Source organism: Mauremys mutica, chromosome 3 (genome assembly GCF_020497125.1).
Source record: "Mauremys mutica isolate MM-2020 ecotype Southern chromosome 3, ASM2049712v1, whole genome shotgun sequence".
Taxonomy (NCBI): Eukaryota; Metazoa; Chordata; order Testudines; family Geoemydidae; genus Mauremys; species Mauremys mutica.
In genome coordinates this window covers 63,187,853-63,206,971 of record NC_059074.1, presented here as the reverse complement: position 1 = coordinate 63,206,971, position 19,119 = coordinate 63,187,853, and the positions used below count along the sequence as shown (strand labels likewise).

The 19,119-nt window shown below is 47.2% G+C and overlaps 1 protein-coding gene across 2 annotated transcripts in view; it reads right to left on the bottom strand.

Annotated features, from left to right (window-relative positions):
• TTK (TTK protein kinase) overlaps positions 1 to 19,119 on the bottom strand; it is a 128,737-nt gene that overhangs the window by 72,306 nt on the left and 37,312 nt on the right. For both annotated transcript variants that reach the window (XM_045011898.1, XM_045011899.1), the window contains one exon: positions 6,564 to 6,707. In XM_045011898.1, the coding sequence (XP_044867833.1) occupies positions 6,564 to 6,707 (144 nt within the window). The remainder of the gene's footprint in view (positions 1 to 6,563; positions 6,708 to 19,119) is intronic.

Genomic DNA, 19,119 nt, shown 5'->3' with positions numbered 1-19,119 from the left:
AGGGGGCCGTCCGGCGATTGTTAAATGGCCTAGACCTGGCCTGGGTGAAGGGCCAGTAGGGCTGCTGCCGGAACGGACGTCTCTGGGTGGCCGGCGTGTGCATGCCCAAAGTTCGAATAGCAATCCTCCCATCCTTCAGGGTCTGAATTCTCGAGTCCGTCTTCTCTGAGAAGAGACCCTGTGTATCGAAGGGGAGGTCCTGGAGGGTGTATTGCACCTCCGGCGGCAAGGTGGAGGATTGCAGCCACGCAATGCGCCGCATGGTTATCCCGGAAGCCATAGTTCTGGCTCCTGAGTCAGCGGAGTCCAAGGCTGCTCGAATTAAGGTCCGGGAGGCCGTCCTGCCCTCGTCTAGGAGCGCCGAGAATTCCCAGCGGGAGTCTTGTGGGGTCAGCTCCGAAAATTTACCCAGGCACCCCAAGATGTTAAAAGTGTACCGGGAAAGGAGCGCCATTTGGTTCGCTATGCGGAGCTGAAGGCCACCCGCTGAATAGATCTTTCGCCCCAACAGGTCTATGCGCCGCGACTCCTTAGATTTTGGCGCAGCGGCCGGCTGCCCGTGCCTCTCCCGGTCGTTCACCGATTGGACCACCAGAGAGTCCGGGGTTGGGTGCACGTACAAGTACTCGTACCCTTTGGGCGGGACGGAATATTTCCTCTCCACCCCTCGCGCCGTGGGGGGGACTGAGGAAGGCGACTGCCAGATTGTAGCATTATTCCGCTGTATCGTGCGGATAAAGGGCAGTGCCACTCTCACGGGGGCCTCCGCTTCCACGACATCAGTTACTGGGTCATCGTCCTCTGGGACCTCCTCAATGGGCAGGTTTTGCCACACGGCGGAGAAGGTCCTGGTGTGCCTTTAGGTCAATAGGCGGGGGTTCGGATAGTGATGCCCCCGCCACCGCCTCGTCGGGTGAGGAGGACGAGGAGCGGCCTGGCAGCACCTCGTCAGATGTCTGCTCTGCCCTTGGGCGATCAGCCGCCACGGCCTCCTGCCCCAACGCCGGGCCTTGAGGCGAGTTGGTCTTTCCCGTTGGAGATGGGGGGGGCCTGCTGACTGTGGCCTCCGGCACCGAACGCTCCGTACCCGCCTGCCTCGGCGGAAGGGGAGGCCCTCGTTCGTGTTGGGCCCAGGGAACCCAAAATCCCCACTGTTGGGGTCCATGGTCCCGTCCTTGAGACTCTGCCCTGAAGTCCACTGCACTGCCCTCAGGGGAAGCGATGGAGGGCTCACGAGAGGGCCAGGGAGGAGCTGAGGCGATCCCCGAGCGTGCGACCGATGCCGGCGTCAAGTGCCTAGCCGGTGTCGAAGGTCGGTATCGGTCATCGCGTGACCTAATCGGGGAGCGGGACCTGCGTGTGGCGTGGTACCGGGAGGTCGACCTCGACCGGCGGTGCCGGGAGGTCGACCTCGACCGGCGGTGCCGGGAGGTCGACCTCGACCGCGAGCGGCGGCGGCGTGAGTGGCTCCGGGAGTTTCGGTGCCGAAAGCGGTCTTTGGAACCGGACCTCTTGCGGTGCCGGTGACTCGGTGACCGGGACCGTTGCCGGGAGTGCGACCGGTACCGCGATTGAGAGCGGTGCCGGGACTGCGACCGGTGCCGAGACGGGGAACGGCGTCGCGATGTTGATCGTCTTTCGGACCGGGATCGGCGCGGCGGCGACCGTCTCCGAGAGTGGGACCGGGTTCGAGACCGAATCCTGGAGCGCCGACCGTCTCGCTCGTCAGGGGAAGGAGGCCGCATTATCAGCGGTTTGCCCACTGACTTAAGCGCCCGCACCGGCGGCGCCGGGGGCCGGAGGCTTTGAGCTTCCGCGAGCTCGATTAGCTCCCTCGCCGTCGCAAACGCCTCAGGCGTGGACGGGATCCGCAGCTCATCCTCGGTGGGTACCGGGGAGCTGGGTGGTGCCGGACTCGACGGCCCTTGCGGCGCCGGTACCGTGCACTGCCTGAGCCTGAACCGTTTGTGTCGGGGGCGGCTGGACTAACGGTCTCTGCGGATGCTTTGCAGAGACCGTCTTCGGCGCCTTATGCTTCCTTCCTGGGGAGAGGGAGCTGCGCCGGGACGTCGGTGCCGGGTGTCGAGGGCCCTCGGCACCGGAGCGGCTCGGTGCTGCCGGTGCGCTGCTCGCCGAGGAAGGCTTCGGCGCCGGTGGAGTTGGCGCCGGAGGCTGGAGCGAAGCCTCCATCAGCAGTTGTTTGAGGCGAGAGTCCCGCTCCTTCCTCATTCGGGGTTTGAAGGCCACGCAGATCGGGCACTTGTCAGTCCTGTGTGACTCCCCGAGGCAGCGAAGGCAGGAGTCGTGTGGGTCACTCACCGGCATGTGCCGCTGGCAAGCCGCGCAGGGCTTGAATCCCGGTGCCCCGGGCATAAGCCCGCACCGGGAGTGGAAGAAGAGGGGCTAACCCCTCTAATTCCCTACTTACCCTATTAACTACTAAACTTGTCTAACTATACAACTATACTAACTACTCAACTAAGTAATGAACTATATATAAAGGAAGAGATGGAGAAACGCTAGGGCTGTGGAGGTAAGGGAGCACTCCACTGTTCCAACTGGCCGTCACGGGCGGTAAGAAGGAACTGAGGAGCGGACGGGCCGGCTGGGGTATATATCCAGCGCCATAGCGGCGCCACTCCAGGGGGCGCCCAGCCGGCCCGCCGGAGTTGCTAGGGTAAAAATGTTCCGGAGAGCCGTGCACGCGCGGCGCGCACACCTAAATGGAATGCATAGGAGCAATCACTCGAAGAAGAACCGTCATTACTGCACAAGGTGAGTAACTACTTCTTTGAGTAGCATCCCTATGGGGCTCCACTGTAGGTAACTCCCGAGCAGTACCTATGACTGGAGGCTGGAACTTCGGAGTCGTGTTTAATATGGATGACAGCACGATGGTACCAAATTGGGTGTCTATAGCAGAATCCCCAAGATGGCATAGTGTTCAGCAAAGGTATGAGCAAATGCCCAGGTAGCTTCTCTGCAGATCTCCGATATAGGGATACCCTTGGAGAAGACAATGGATAAGGCGACTGACCTCGTGGAGTGAATACGTATTGATGATGGAGATGTTTCTTCACAGTTGTTAGCAGAGCTTGATGCAGCCAGAGACCCACTTGGAGAGTCACTGAGCTGAAATAGCTGCACCTTTTAATCTATTCACAAGGGGGAGAAAGTCTTGAGGATTTTCTAAAGGCCTTTGTTCTGTCCAAGTAGAAAGCCAAGGCCCTTCTCACATCAAGCATATGGAGGATGGCCTCTGTTATCCATGTGAGATTTAGGATAAAACACTGGAAGTTGAATGAGTTAGTTCATGTGAGAGGCAGAAGACACTTTAGCAGTGAACTTCAGATGTGGTCCAAGTGTGACCTTGTCCGGGAAGAATACCGTGAAAGGGGAATGAGCCATCAGTGCCACTATTTACCCTATCCTTCTGGCTGAAGCGATGGAGATGAGGAACACAGTCTCCATGGAGAGGTGAGTTAGGGAGCAAGTGGCCATAAGTTCAAACGGTGTTCTAGTCAGCCCTTTTAAAACTAGATAGAGTTCCCATTGAGAAGTGTGGAGGAGTGGGGGGCCCTAGGTGTAGTAAGATGAGGCCCTGAAACATAACCTCTTGTGTCAGAGGCCAGTGTGAGGCCTGAAGCCTGAACCAAAGTACTTCCAGGCACTGCTAAGCAAAAGTTGGGCTGTGAGCCAGAGGCAGGCCTCACTCACAGAAGTGGCGAGAAGAGGAACTTGTGCCAAAATGACATCAGGACACTCCACAGACATAACAAGGAACAGACAGGTGCACCTTAAAGACAGGTCAGCATGACAGATAGATCTGTTTGTCTGGAACAAAATGATCAAAGGGGAGACAGCACCCTAATGAGCCAAGGGGCTGTACCTCAATACGTCAGTAGGGATGAGTAATCTGTCCTGTAACTGTATAAAAGTAGGTCCTGGAGTGCGCATCTTTGTCCAGCCTAGAGGGCAGTGGAGTGTTCCGCCACCGACTGGGCTGTGTCCATTGCCGGGGGGCACATATTCGTAGTATGTCCTGTAGAGTCTATAGGAAACTATTACTGTGCTTCATTTGACAATAAACCTGGCTTGGCTTCCTTCATACCTTACTAGAGTCTGTGGTCTTTGGGGGTTCTCTCAGGGCTTGCTGTGTCAGCTATCTGCGCAGAGCTGGAGCAGCACACAGAGGGAACACGCACGCAGCCGACTGTTATCACTGAACAAGAGCAGAGCATCACATCCGTAGCTAATGACAACATTAGGTTGCAGGAAGAGGTTTGCTATGCCTTTAAGAAATCTCTTCATAGTTGGGTGATAGAAGACTGAGAAGCCTTCTGCCTGTTGGTGAAAGGTTGCAATTGTCACTAGATGGACCTACAGCCAGCCCGACAACTTTAAGGATAATAGGTAGTCTATACCAATGGCAGGGTAGACATGGCAGGGTGATTCCTCTGGGTTAGCACCAGATCTGAAATGGCTTCCACTTCTGGAGGTAGGTGTGATGACTAGTGCCCTTTCTACTGTGTAATAGCACCTCTTTTACCTCCTCAGAGCGAGATGCCTCTATGTGCTGGAACCATAAAGGAGCTTCGCTTTGAGTCTCAGGGTCTGCATGTTGCAATAGAGAGTGCATCCCTTGTTTTCTGGCAGGAGGTGAGGAGTGACCAGAAAGGTCATCAGTGGACAGTCAGGTGTGACAGGTAAGGGTACCACGTCTGCTTGGGCCAATTAGGGCAATCAGAATGATGTTCGTCTTGTCCTTCTTTAACTTCAGCAGGACCTTCATCATTAGAGGAAATGGGGGAATGGCATACAGGAGGCCTTCGTACCAGGGAAGGAGAAGTGCATCTCCCAAGAAGTGATGCCTGATCCTCGTTCTGGAATAGTACTGGGGACATTTCTTGTTCTAGTGAGTGTCTGTCTGTTACCAGGATGGATTCTTTGCAGCTCAGACACTTCTGGAAGCCTGGGGAGTCAGGCATAACCTTGTTAGGGGGGATCCCCCCCACCGGGGTTGGTGGCAAATCTTTTCTGGCTAGCCTCGTGGTGGGTGAGTAGCCATGCGTGCATGGGCAGAATGGACTGCTATTGAAATTCTCCAATCAGCAGCATAGGGGCGCACACACACCTACAGTGGAGCATCGATAGGGACACCACTCAAAGTAGTAGCAAAACCTATGTAAAGGCCCATTTGTTTGCTAGGAGCCAACATGGAATGTTCATTCAAATTCCAACCTTTGGTGAGGACCAGTGGAAGGCTGAGTGGAGGCTTGCCAGCTAGAAAGGGGTATTTTCCAGGTCCTGCCTGAAGTTCCAGGAATGGCCTCTCAAAACAACAGAGACTGTAGGAGTTTGGGCTATCTGAAGGTGTCATTGAGACCAAGTCCAAAGGATACAGGACCCAGCAGCTTCTGGGAAGGAAATCTGAACTGGGATCTGTACTAAGGCTTTCCTGTGCATGAGAGGGTAAACAGGGCACTTTTAGATGAACAGTAAATGAGCTCTTTCAAGGGTTTACTAGTAAGTAATAAAGTGAAAGTTCATTAACCAAGTCTGGAGTGCTGACTGGGTTTTCTCACAGTGGCCTTTGTAGAGTACCTACCATATTTATCAATGAGCACCCAGTTCCTGGGGACAAGGTCCTGGGAATAAGGGAGCAGAGTAAGGCGTGATAATATAAATACATCCATGTGTGTACTTCAGTGGTGCCAGCAATTACATGAGTTCAGGGAGCAGAAAACCTGGGTTTGTGATAAAGTGGTTCAAATTTGTATTTGTAAAGAGATGCAATTCCTATCCTAATCTGACTGGAATAAATACACTATGTAATCCAGACTGATCCCTTTCCTAGAGTTTAACTTCACTGAATGGAACCTCTTCAGCCTATGCATTTTCCCCAAGCTCAACTGTTAGTAATTTCTGGCAGAAGTGTCATGTCCCAAACCTTAGTACCTTCTCCAATAATATTCTCCCAATCAACCCTCTTATATCCTGCTTTGAGTTAACAAAATGCACCTGCCAGTTGCCCAACAGTCAAGACCCCACATCTCTATGCAGGTTCCAAAAATCTAACATCATGATGACTTGGTCTTAGAGGATTCTTAAGCAGAATCTTTGATTCTGCCATTCTATTACAATATTACACATTACACAAGGAATTCCATCTTGGCCTTCTTAACTAGAACTAAGGGCACTACATCACTACAATTTTTTAAATGTTAGAATAAAAGGACTATCTAGGTATTTACATGGCCCTCACCAAGAAACAGCATTCAAGAACCACAATCATTTATGGATTTTATCCTCAACACACCTATGAGATATGGAACTATTTTTCCCATTTGCAGTTGAGAAATGGAGGCACTGGGTAACTTAAGTCAATTGCCCAAGGTCTGTGACCCAACTAAGAACTGAACACGGGTCTCAAATCTCAGTCCAGTGCTTTATTTTCTAGAAGATCCTTCCAACTATATTAGTACTATTATTGCATCATTCAAAAAACAAAGCAAATAAATACTTAAGCTCAACTGCAACTTTAGAATACTGAAATGACTAACCTGTGAAGTTCTCTTTCTCTTCATCTGAAAGCAACTGCCTTTTCTGCAAGTGTAGGTTTTGTAGAGCAATTTCCAACATTTCTGGTGGAACCGCACAGCATTCCACAGCTTTTTGAAGAAGCTGTTTACACTTCTTTACATTTCCTAGTAAGTAGTAAGGGACAGAGAATTCATTAAAAGCCAAGCTCCCTCCTCCCCCACTTTTTCCCCCAACGTGCTGCCTTCCTGTGCCTCCTCCTCTCCTTCCCTGCACCGATCAGCTGATCACCCTTGCGAGGGGAGGGGGGCGGGGAGCGGAGCTGCAGCATGCTCGCTGCTCTGGGGAGGAGGCAGAGAAAAGGTGGGGACAGATAGGGCCTGGGGAAAGGGGTGGAATCGGGCATATCCCCTCCAGCCTCCTGCCGTGAGCTGCTCATGGCAGGGGGCTGGGAGCACCCCCACGAGCCGAACACCCCAGCCCTCTGCCCTGACCCCTGCACCCTCTCCACACACCCAGCCCTCTGCCCTGTGCCCTGCACCCCCAACCCCAGCCCTCTGTCCTGAGCCCTGCACCCCCCACAACCCCAGCCCTGAATTCTGCACCCCCCACACATACCCAGCCATCCCACACCCTGACTTCTGCACCCCCTCACACACCTCCAGCCCCTGTTCTGACTCCTGCACCCCCCACAAATACCCAGCCCCCCTACACCCCATGCCCTGACTCTTGCACCCCTCCGCACATCCCCACTCTCACCCTGAGCACCAAACAGGAGCTCCTGCACCCCTTCCCCCACATTCCCACCTGCACCCCCAGTCTGGGGTCCTGGACACCAGCCCTGCTCAGCCTGCTGCCGGCCCGGGGTCCAGGCAGCCGGCCCCTTGCCAGCCGGGGTCCCGCAGGCCCCGCTCAGCCCACTGCCGGCCTAGGTGAATGGAACCCCAGGCCGGCAGTGGGCTGAGTAGGCCGGCGGCATAAGATCAGCATTTTAATTTAATTTTAAATTAAGCTTCTTAAACATTTTGAAAACCTTGTTTACTTTACATACAACAATAGTTTAGTTATATAATATAGACTTGTAGAGAGAGACCTTCTAAAAAACGTTAAAATGTATTACCAGCATGCAAAACCTTAAGTTAAAGTGAATAAGTGAAGACTTGGTACACCACTTCTGAAAGGCTGCCGGCTCCTGGTCTATTGCATCTCCAGGACTCATTCCAGTAAGTGTCTGGAGCACACCTAAGCCCACACAAAGCAGCTGGAGGAGAGTTGGTGGTGCTGCCCCTTTTATAAACTTTCAGGCCAGTTGTTATGGCATTTACCCAGGCTATGGGAGACAGGTCCAATTCAATATGTATTGGAGCAAGGGGACTGGAATCAGGGTCTGCCATCTCCAAGATGAGTGCCCTAACCACCAGGCTAGTCTCTCACCCCCTTTCTGGCCCAGTAACAGTGGAACAACTCCTATAAGAGGGTGAGAGAGACCTGTCCCAGAATACCCCAAGCCTCAGAGGTTAGGGCAATCATCTGGGAGGTGGGAAACAAATTCAAATCCATTTGCCACATCAAGCAGAGGGGGAAATGGAACAATGTCTCCCAAATCCAGGGTGAGCACTCTAACCACTGGGCTGAAAGTTATAACAAAGGGACACTACCCCACCTTGCTTTTTGAGAAAAAGGGTTTTGGCATCTAACCCCAGGGAAGGGTTCAGACTGAATTTCTAGTGGAGATAAGTGCTTACGTGCTGGTTGGGGGAAGTGCATAGGTCCCTTTGAGGAGGATGAGCTTAGGCCACCCTCCTCTCCTTGGCATTTCCTACTGGCTAACTTGGACTGCTGCCTGCTCAGCTTGCTGGCTTTTGTGGATCCCATTCTTAGGCACCTAACTCTTTCCATGAATTGTATAGAATGCCTTGGTGCCTCACTCGGAGCTATGGATTCCACTGGGTCGCAAGGTACCTAAAAATCAGATGTTCTAGCCCACAATTAGTGATAACTGGTAAAAATGTGATTCAAGTGACTTGCCCAGTGGCTCAAAGGAACTCTGTGGCAGAGACAGGGATAGAATCCAGTTGACATCCAATTACCTTAACTGAGAGACCATTTTTTCCTCTTTCAACAATCCCCTACCTAATTCACTACACACTTTCCAGCTTCTTCAACTAATAAGGCAGGGGTCCTACAGACAACAGCCTCATTCACTATACAACCCTGATTAATGCCAACATTAATTTTTGAGCACTGAATAAGATGGGATCCTGTGGGGGTCGGAGGGTACAACTATGTGACCATGCTTTTTAAAACTCTTTCATAACATGTAGACACAAGGGTGTCAAATTAAGGCTGTATGGGCAACCTTAATTCTGGCATTTTCTACTTTTGAATGCTTGACTTTGCAACCTTACTATTCAGAGCTGGGTATTTTTGGAAGTAGCTGGTATTCATGATAGGAAACAACTATAGCATTTACAAATATTCAGTAAGTCTCTGTAAATGAAGACAAAGGAGGAGGAGGAGCTGTTGGGGCAACTAATTAAGTCAGTCAGTGACCAGGCATAATTATTTATCACATTCCCTCACAGCCTCCAGTGTCTAGAAAGAAGAATCTAGTTCTCTGTAAGCAGAGGCATACATAATGAGAAAGTCTAGCTGCCTCCTCTAGGAGCCACTGTGGCATTAAAAAAAGGAAATGAGTCACTGCCAATTACTGGAGGCAGTTTCTCTAGGAGGAGAGGAACATTTAGAGGAGCATAAAACAAAGCAGTTGGGTAATGTGTCTTAATAACAAGGGAACTAAGTTACAGGGAAGCATGGGCTAGAGATCAGAATAAGGGAACAGAACAGACAAGGAGGGGTGCCTGTGAAACTGAAGACACTGATTAACTTCCTCCAAGAAAGGTTACACTTATTACATTGTGTTGCTAAAATACATGAATTCCTTTCCCTTTACTTTTCCATTTAATTAAGTTCTGTAATTACTTCAGGAATTTTGTTTGATCATAACACAGGTGTTTCATAAGCCACTCTTTATTAAGACATGCTCAATAGTATGATAAAGTGTGAGAACCCCTGCTATCGTCTACCTACTGCAGTTTGTAACAGAGCTGTGACTACAGACCCCAACTATACAGAGTATGCAGGAGCATCGCACTGAGCACAGACCAGCAATACCAGTAAGTACAGATGTCATGGGTTTAGAGACTGAATACAAACCTGACGAGAGAATCTCTTTTCATAACACAAATTTTTATCCACTCTGGATATAAAAAAAAATAGATATTTAAACATATTTTCCTTTTATAAAATAAACCTGAATAAAATTAAATTTGAAACTATGACAACCTATGTTAAGCCCTAATCTATTGAAATCACTTAAAAATTAAAAAGTACACTGCATCACTGAGCCTTTCAAAAATGTTATTGGGTTAAAAGGTGCTGCTGTTTTAATTATATACAGAATTGAGGGAACATTTCAACTTGTTAGGTCAACACAAGCTTCATAAATATTTTATGTCACATGCTGCATTAAGTATCTGTTTTATTTTCCATCTTTACAACAGAGAGAATGCTCTAGACGTTTTTCCAAGTGTAAGTACTTCCAGTTGTTCTCGTATAAACAAGCTTTAGCTTTAATTACTTCAGGTTTCAGTTTAGCTAGCAAGTACTGAGAGAAGAAGTTACTCACCTTGTGCAGTAGCAATGATTCTTCGAGCTGTTCCCCTCTATGGGTGCTCCACTGTAGGTGTGTCTGCATCCCTGCGCTGCTGATTGGAGAACTTGAGTAGTAGTGTCCATTCAGCCTATGCATGTGCTGCCCCTCGCTGACTAGCCTTGTGGCAGAGCACGTGCACGGGTGAACCCTCCTCAGTTCCTTCTCTATGGCAGAGTCAACGACAAAAACTCCAAAGTGGAGGTGAGGAGAGTGGGTCATGGAACACCCATGGTGGGAGGACGGGGGCATCTCAAAGAACCATCGTTACTGCACAAAGGGTGTCACTTTTTTTTCCATCGAGTAGTATGCCAATGGGTGCTCCACTGTAGGTGACTCATAAGCAGTGCCCCCCACTGGAGGCTGGGGCTTCAGAGTTGAGTCTGTTATAGCATTGTGACACTGAATCTGGCGTATACAGCAGAGTCCCCAGGATTGCATAGTGTTCTGCAAAGCTATGTGCAGATGCCCAGGTAGCTGCTCTGCAGATTTCTGATATAGAGATATCCTTGGAGAAGGTGACAGAAGAGGAGACCAATCTCGTAGAGTGCATGCATATTGAAGATGGGGGTGCTACATTACACATCTGGTAACAGAGTTTGATACAGTTCAAGACCTATTTGGAGAGTTTTGAGCTGAAATCACTGTACCTTTTGGCCTACCTGCAATGGAGAGGAAGAGTCTCTGAGATTTTCTAAAAGCTCTTGTCCTGTCCAAATACAAGTCCAAGGCTCTCCTCACATCAAGCATATGGAGAACGGCTTCCCTTTTATCCTGATGAGATTTGGGAGAAAAGATTGGAAGCTGAATAAGTTGGTTGATATGAAATGTGGAAGTCACCTTGGGAGTGAACTTCGGATGTGGTCTAAGTGTAACTTTGTCAGGGAAGAACTCAGTGAAGGGAGGATATGCCATCAGAGCTGCTATCTCCCCTATCCTTCTCGCCGAGGTGATGGCAATCATGGAAAGCTGAATTAAAGAACAAGTGGTCATGGGTGATCTAGATGATGGGATGGATTGAACCCTCAGCAAGTTTGCGGATGACACTAAGCTGGGGGGGAGAGGTAGATATGCTGGAGGGTAGAGATAGGATCCAGAGTGACGTAGACAAATTGGAGGATTGGGCCAAAAGAAATCTGATGAGGTTCAACAAGGACAAGTGCAGAGTCCTGCACTTAGGAAAGAAGAATCCCATGCACTGCTACAGGCTGGGGACCAACTGGCTAAGCAGCAGTTCTGCAGAAAAGGAACTGAGGATTACAGTGGATGAGAAGCTGGATATGAGCCAACAGTGTGCCCTTGTTGCCAAGGCGGCTAACGGCATATTGGGCTGCATTAGTAGGAGCACTGCCAGCAGATCGAGGGAAGTGATTATTCCCCTCTATTTGGCACTGGTGAGGCCACATCTTGAGTACTGCGTCCAGTTTTGCCCCCTCCCCCCCACTAAAGAAAGGATGTGAACAAACTGGAGAGAGTCCAGTGGAGGGCAATGAAAATGATCAGAGGTCTGGGGCACATGACTGACGATGAGAGGCTGAGGGAACTGGGCTTATTTAGTCTGAAGAAGAGAAGAGTGAGGGGGGATTTGATAGCAGCCTTCAACTACCTGAAGGGGGGTTCCAAAGAGGATGGAGCTAGGCTGTTCTCAGTGGTGGCAGATGACAGGACAAGAAGCAATTGTGGAAGTAGAGAAAGAACTGGCAGTGATTTGTAGGGGATCTTAATGCAAGACAGTCTCTGTTAGCAAGAGTCAGGCTAGCTGTAACCCTAATAACGCGAGATTTGTAGAAGCAAGGATTGTGTGAGGCGAGTGGAAAAGAATGTAGACCTTGTGTAGAGAATGTGTAGATAATATGAAATGTAGACTGGCATCTCTTTAGAAGTGAGAAAAACAAGATATCAGGATGACCTATGTATAAACAAAATGCAGCTGTTGCTTATTATTGTCTGTAACAAAAGTATAAATGCTTGCTGTAATTGTTTACCTGTTGAGAGACCTGTCCGGGACTGAGGCGACCCTGTGTCCTAGGGCACTCTCTCCCTCTATTGCAATTGCTTAAGAAATAATAAAGTATCTGACTCTGCAGCACCCAAACAAAAAGTGAGAACTAAGTTTTTCTCCGACACAATGGTCTCAAGCTGCAGTGCGGGAAGTCTAGGTTGGATATTAGGAAACACTATTTCACTAGGAGGGTGATGAAGCACTGGAATGGTAGGGAGTGACTGCAAGAGTCATCGGTGGACCCAGTGTCAGCTGTGACAACTAAGGATACCACATCTGTCTGGGCCAAATGGGAGCAATTAGTATGATCTTTTCTTTTTCTCATTTTTACTTTCAATAGGACTTTCAGTAATAGAGGGAATGGAGGAAAGGTGTAAAGAAGGCCTTTGCCCCATGAAAGGAAGAGAGCATCTCCCATGGAGTGTCGTCCAATCCCTGCTCTGGTGCAGTACCATGGACATTTCTTGTTCTGGAAAGCAGTGAACAGGTCTATTGTCAGTGTCCCCCATTGTTAGAATACGTTACCATATTGGTACCAAGTAGGTACCAATGACATAGGGAAGGGTAGGAGAGATGTCCTGGAAGCCAAATTTAGGCTGCTAGGGAAGAGACTGAAATCCAGGACCTCTATGGTGGCATTTTCAGAAATGCTCCCAGTTCCACGCGCACGGCCAGGTAGGCAGGCAGAGCTTCAGAGTCTCAATGCGTGGATGAGACGATGGTGTAGAGAGGAGGGGTTCACATTCATTAGGAACTGGGGAAACTTCTGGGATGGGAGGAGCCTATACAGGAGAGATGGGCTCCACCTAAACCAAAGTGGAACCAGACTGCTGGCACTAAACATTAAAAAGGTTGTAGAGCAGTTTTTAAACTAGGAGATGGGGGAAAGCCGACTGCTGCAGAGGAGCGTGTGGATCGGACACAGACTTCTCTTAGGGGAGAGTCTGATGATAGAGAATCTCCAGGTTATAGTCAGGAGCAGAGGAATGAGAAGTATAATGTAAGGGCCGGATCAGATGATAAACAGTCACATAAAAAAGAATCTGGCACATCAGAAAAAGGTAGGCTAATAAACAGGGACAAGTTTTTAAAGTGCTTGTACACAAATGCCAGAAGTCTAAATAATAAGATGGGTGAACTAGAGTGTCTTGTGATAAAGGAGGATATAGATATAATAGGCATCACAGAAACCTGGTGGACTGAGAGCAATCAATGGGACACAATCATTCCGGGGTACAAAATATATCGGAAGGACAGAACAGGCCGTGCAGGGGGAGGAGTGGCACTATATGTTAAAGAAAGTGTAGATTCAAATGAAGTAAAAATCTTAAGCGAATCCACAGGTTCCATAGAGTCTCTATGGATATATTTTTACTAGAGCATGAAATTTCTAACAGTAGGGATCTATTATCGACCACCTGACCAGGACAGTAATAGTGATGATGAAATGCTAAGGGAAATTAGAGAGGCTATCAAAATTAAGAACACAATAATAGTGGGGGATTTCAATTATCCCCATATTGACTGGGAACATTTCACTTCAGGACGAAATGCAGAGATAAAATTTCTCGATACTTTAAATGACTGCTTCATGGAGCAGCTGGTACGGGACCCACAAGGGGAGAGGCGACTCTAGATTTAATCCTGAGTGGAGCGCAGGAGCTGGTCCAAGAGGTAACTATAGCAGGACCGCTTGGAAATAGTGACCATAATACAATAGCATTCAACATCCCTGTGATGGGAAGAACATCTCAACTGCCCAACACTGTGGCCTTTAATTTCAAAAGGGGTAACTATACAAAAATGAGGGGGTTAGTTAGACAAAAGTTAAAAGGTACAGTGACTAAAGTGAAATCCCTGCAAGTTGCGTGGGCCCTTTTTAAAGACACCATAATAGAGGCCCAACTTCAATGTATACCCCAAATTAAGAAAAACAGTAAAAGAACTAAAAAAGAGCCACCGTGGTTTAACAACCATGTAAAAGAAGCAGTGAGAGATAAAAAGACTTCCTTTAAAAAGTGGAAGTCAAATCCTAGTGAGGCAAATAGAAAGGAGCACAAACACTGCCAACTTAAGTGCAAGAGTGTAATAAGAAAAGCCAAAGAGGAGTTTGAAGAATGGCTAGCCAAAAACTCCAAAGGTAATAACAAAATGTTTTTTAAGTACATCAGAAGCAGGAAGCCTGCTAAACAACCAGTGGGGCCCCTTGATGATCAAAATTCAAAAGGAGCGCTTAAAGATGATAAAGTCATTGCGGAGAAACTAAATGGATTCTTTGCTTCAGTCTTCACGGCTGAGGATGTTAGGGAGATTCCCAAACCTGAGCTGGCTTTTGTAGGTGACAAATCTGAGGAACTGTCACAGATTGAAGTGTCACTACAGGAGGTTTTGGAATTAATTGATAAACTCAACATTAACAAGTCACAGGGACCAGATGGCATTCACCCAAGAGTTCTGAAAGAACTCAAATGTGAAGTTGCGGAACTATTAACTAAGGTTTGTAACCTGTCCTTTAAATCGGCTTCGGTACCCAATGACTGGAAGTTAGCTAATGTAACGCCAATATTTAAAAAGGGCTCTAGGGGTGATCCCGGCAATTACAGACCGGTAAGTCTAACGTCGGTACCGGGCAAATTAGTTGAAACAATAGTAAAGAATAAAATTGTCAGACACATAGAAAAACAAACTCTTGAGCAATAGTCAACATGGTTTCTGTAAAGGGAAATCGTGTCTTACTAATCTATTAGAGTTCTTTGAAGGGGTCAACAAACATGTGGACAAGGGGGATCCGGTGGACATAGTGTACTTAGATTTCCAGAAAGCCTTTGACAAGGTCCCTCACCAAAGGCTCTTACGTAAATTAAGCTGTCATGGGATAAAAGGAAAGGTCCTTTCATGGATTGAGAACTGGTTAATGGACAGGGAACAAAGGGTAGGAATTAATGGTAAATTCTCAGAATGGAGAGGGGTAATTAGTGGTGTTCCCCAAGGGTCAGTCCTAGGACCAATCCTATTCAATTTATTCATAAATGATCTGGAGAAAGGGGTAAACAGTGAGGTGGCAAAGTTTGCAGATGATAATATATTGCTCAAGATAGTTAAGACCAAAGCAGATTGTGAAGAACTTCAAAAAGATCTCACAAAACTAAGTGATTGGGCAACAAAATGGCAAATGAAATTTAATGTGGATAAATGTAAAGTAATGCACATTGGAAAAAATAACCCCAACTATACATACAACATGATGGGGGCTAATTTAGCTACAACGAGTCAGGAAAAAGATCTTGGAGTTATCGTGGATAGTTCTCTGAAGATGTCCACGCAGTGTGCAGAGGCGGTCAAAAAAGCAAACAGGATGTTAGGAATCATTAAAAAGGGGATAGAGAATAAGACTGAGAATATATTATTGCCCTTATATAAATCCATGGTACGCCCACATCTCGAATACTGTGTACAGATGTGGTCTCCTCATCTCAAAAAAGATATTCTAGCACTAGAAAAGGTTCAGAAAAGAGCAACTAAAATGATTAGGGGTTTAGAGAGGGTCCCATATGAGGAAAGATTAAAGAGGCTAGGACTCTTCAGTTTGGAAAAGAGAAGACTAAGGGGGGACATGATAGAGGTATATAAAATCATGAGTGACGTTGAGAAAGTGGATAAGGAAAAGTTATTTACTTAGTCCCATAATACAAGAACTAGGGGTCACCAAATGAAATTAATAGGCAGCAGGTTTAAAACAAATAAAAGGAAGTTCTTCTTCACGCAGCGCACAGTCAACTTGTGGAACTCCTTACCTGAGGAGGTTGCGAAGGCTAGGACTATAACAATGTTTAAAAGGGGACTGGATAAATTCATGGTGGCTAAGTCCATAAATGGCTATTAGCCAGGATGGGTAAGAATGGTGTCCCTAGCCTTTGTTCGTCAGAGGATGGAGATGGATGGCAGGAGAGAGATCACTTGATCATTGCCTGTTAGGTTCACTCCCTCAGGGGCACCTGGCATTGGCCACTGTCGGTAGACAGATACTGGGCTAGATGGACCTTTGGTCTGACCCGGTACGGCCTTTCTTATGTTCTTATGTTCGGGAGTCTCACTGAATCTATCTCCTATTCATGATTGTGTGGGAATTTGTGGCTGAGACCGTCTGCTGTTATGTTGTGTACTCCCAATAAGTAGGCTGCGGATATTGTGACATTGGGGGAAATGCACTATGGTTCCATAGCTTTAATGCTTCTATGCACAAGGAGGGTGACCTAGCACCTTCTTGTAGGTTTATGTAATACACGCAGATCATATTGTCTGTCGTGACTTTTGCGTGTTTGCCTTCAATCAGCGGGAGGAAGCGAGCATGTGTGTTTCTGATCGCTCTGAGTTCAAGCACAGTCTCATGTGGCAATGATGATGAGAAATGGGCTTGAGGGGTAACTTCCTCCTCAACTTCAGCCTCCTGTTCCTCCCTTGTCTTTTCAGGGGGTTTAGAAGTCCTCAAAAGCAGCAACTGAAGGACAGTGTCCCTTTGGTTGCTGGTAGGCCACACTAGAACTACAGGAGGCCTGTTGTATTTGAGCCTGACAGGAACCCCAGTATGGCCATTGCCATAGGAAGGGACCCAGTGGTTGGTACCATGGGCTGTCCAAACCACAGAGGTTGTGGATCAGGACGACGATATGACTGAGATCCATAGTGAAATTAGGCACCTTTTGTAAGGCGAGAAGAGAGGCAGGAAACCATGTCCTCTTGCTCACTTTCTGACGTGGAAAACGAAAAGGGTGGTGTGAGGCAAGAAGTCATCAGCAAGTCAAAGGTTCTGGGTGAACTCAGTTCTGGGGCCCCGGTACTGAGCAGAGGCAAATCTGATGCACCAGACACCAAAAGATCTGTCATGCACCAGAAGTCCAGTGGCGATGAAGGGATCGGTACCAGTGGTGGTTGTAGATGCCGAGAGGCCTGTACTGACACGGTTGGTGATGTGGACCTGATAAGTATGGTCTGTCGCTGCCTGGAGTATCAGAGGTGGTACTGATGTCGATGTCCGTACCGAAGAACCCTTGACGGTATTGATGCTTCCTTGTCTGTGCCCACTGGGTCCATAGGCAACCCGACGTCCATTGTCAGGAGGGTACAGTGAGACCGCTGGGTACCGGATTTAGAAGGTGTTGGTGATGGTAACGATAATACTGATCGAGCAGGGGAGATAGTTTTCGGCTTGATCTGGGCTTGCTAAGGGAATTCAAGGACCCTTTCTTAGAGGCCTCACATAAGTGGCTTACAGGCATCTCCTTGAGCTCACCTCCCTTGGAAGTAGAGGGTTATGGTGAGGTTTCCTGATGCTGCTCAGCTGGTTGAAGGGCTGACTCCATAAGTAGGAGTTTTCTTCAGTTGCGGACACAAACCACACTTCTGTGGGATGTTTCTCTCTTCCAGACAGCAAACGCATTGAGTGTGTCCATCTGTCACTGGGATAGATTCCTTGCAACTGAGGCATTTCTTGAAGCCTCAGGAGCCAGGATATACTTCCATGCTGATGACAAGTTCTACTCGATAACGATCCAAAGCACTGCAGTCTGACGCACATTCATTTTCATCATGAGAGTCAGATGCCACCAACAGAAGGTTGATTTTCTGTTTCTGTGATTCGGGTTCTGTAGTTTCTGCATCATGTTGCTCTTTTAAGACTTCTGAAAGCATGTCCCACATCTCTTCCCTCTCAGATTTTGGAAGGCACTTCAGATTCTTAAACCTTGGGTCGAGTGCTGTAGCTATCTTTAGAAATCTCACATTGTGTTTTGTCAAATATGCAGTGAAAGTGTTCTTAAATCAAACAACGTGTGCTGGGTCATCATCCGAGATTGCTATAACATGAAATACATGGCAGAATGCGAGTAAAACACAAGCAGGAGACATACAATTCTCCCTCAAGAAGTTTAGTCACAAATTTAAACAACACTTTTTTTTTTTTTTTTTAAACAAGCATCATCAGCATGGAAGCATGTCCTCTGGAAAGGTGTCTGAAGCATGAAGGAGCATACAAGTGTTTAGCATTGCTGGCATATAAATACCTTGCAACAACAGCTACAAAAGTGATATGTGAACACCTGTGCTCTCTTTTAGGTGACATTATAAATAAGAAGTGGGCAGTATTATCTCCCATAAATGTAAACAAACTTGTTTGTCTTAGCAATTGGCTGTACAAGAGGTAGGATTGAATAGACTGGTAGATGCTAAAGTTTTACATTGTTTTGTTTCTGAGCGTAGTTATGTAACAAAAAAAACACCCCCAAAATTTGTAAATTGCACTTTCATGATAAAGAGATTGCACTACAGTACTTGTATGAGGTGAATTGAAAAATACTATTTCTTTTATCTTTTTTAAAGTGCAAATATTTGTAATAAAAAGTAATAATATAAAGTGAGCATTGGACACTTTGTATTCTGTATTGTAATTGAAATCAATATATTAGAAAATGTAAAAAAAATCCAAAAATATTTATAATAAATTTCAGTTGGTATTCCATGGTTTAACAGTATGATTAATAGCGATTAATTTTTTAAATCGCGATAACTCATGCAATTAACTCAAAAAAAGTAAACTGCAATTAGTTGACAGCCCTAGTAAAAATTAAGAATCTGAATACATGTATGTTAAGCTATATAATTGCTTAAATGAATGTTTACATAGTGTCATCCTGGTTAGCAATGAGTCCCAAGTTTAGTATAAAGGTTATATTAATTTCAAATCAACATGTTTGAATACCAACAAACGAGAATGAATCTTTAAGAAAGAAGTACAATGCAAAACAAGTTTAAAATCTATGATTAAATCAAGGTTTCCTGCCTGATTATTTAAATCAAGATAAATATCAGT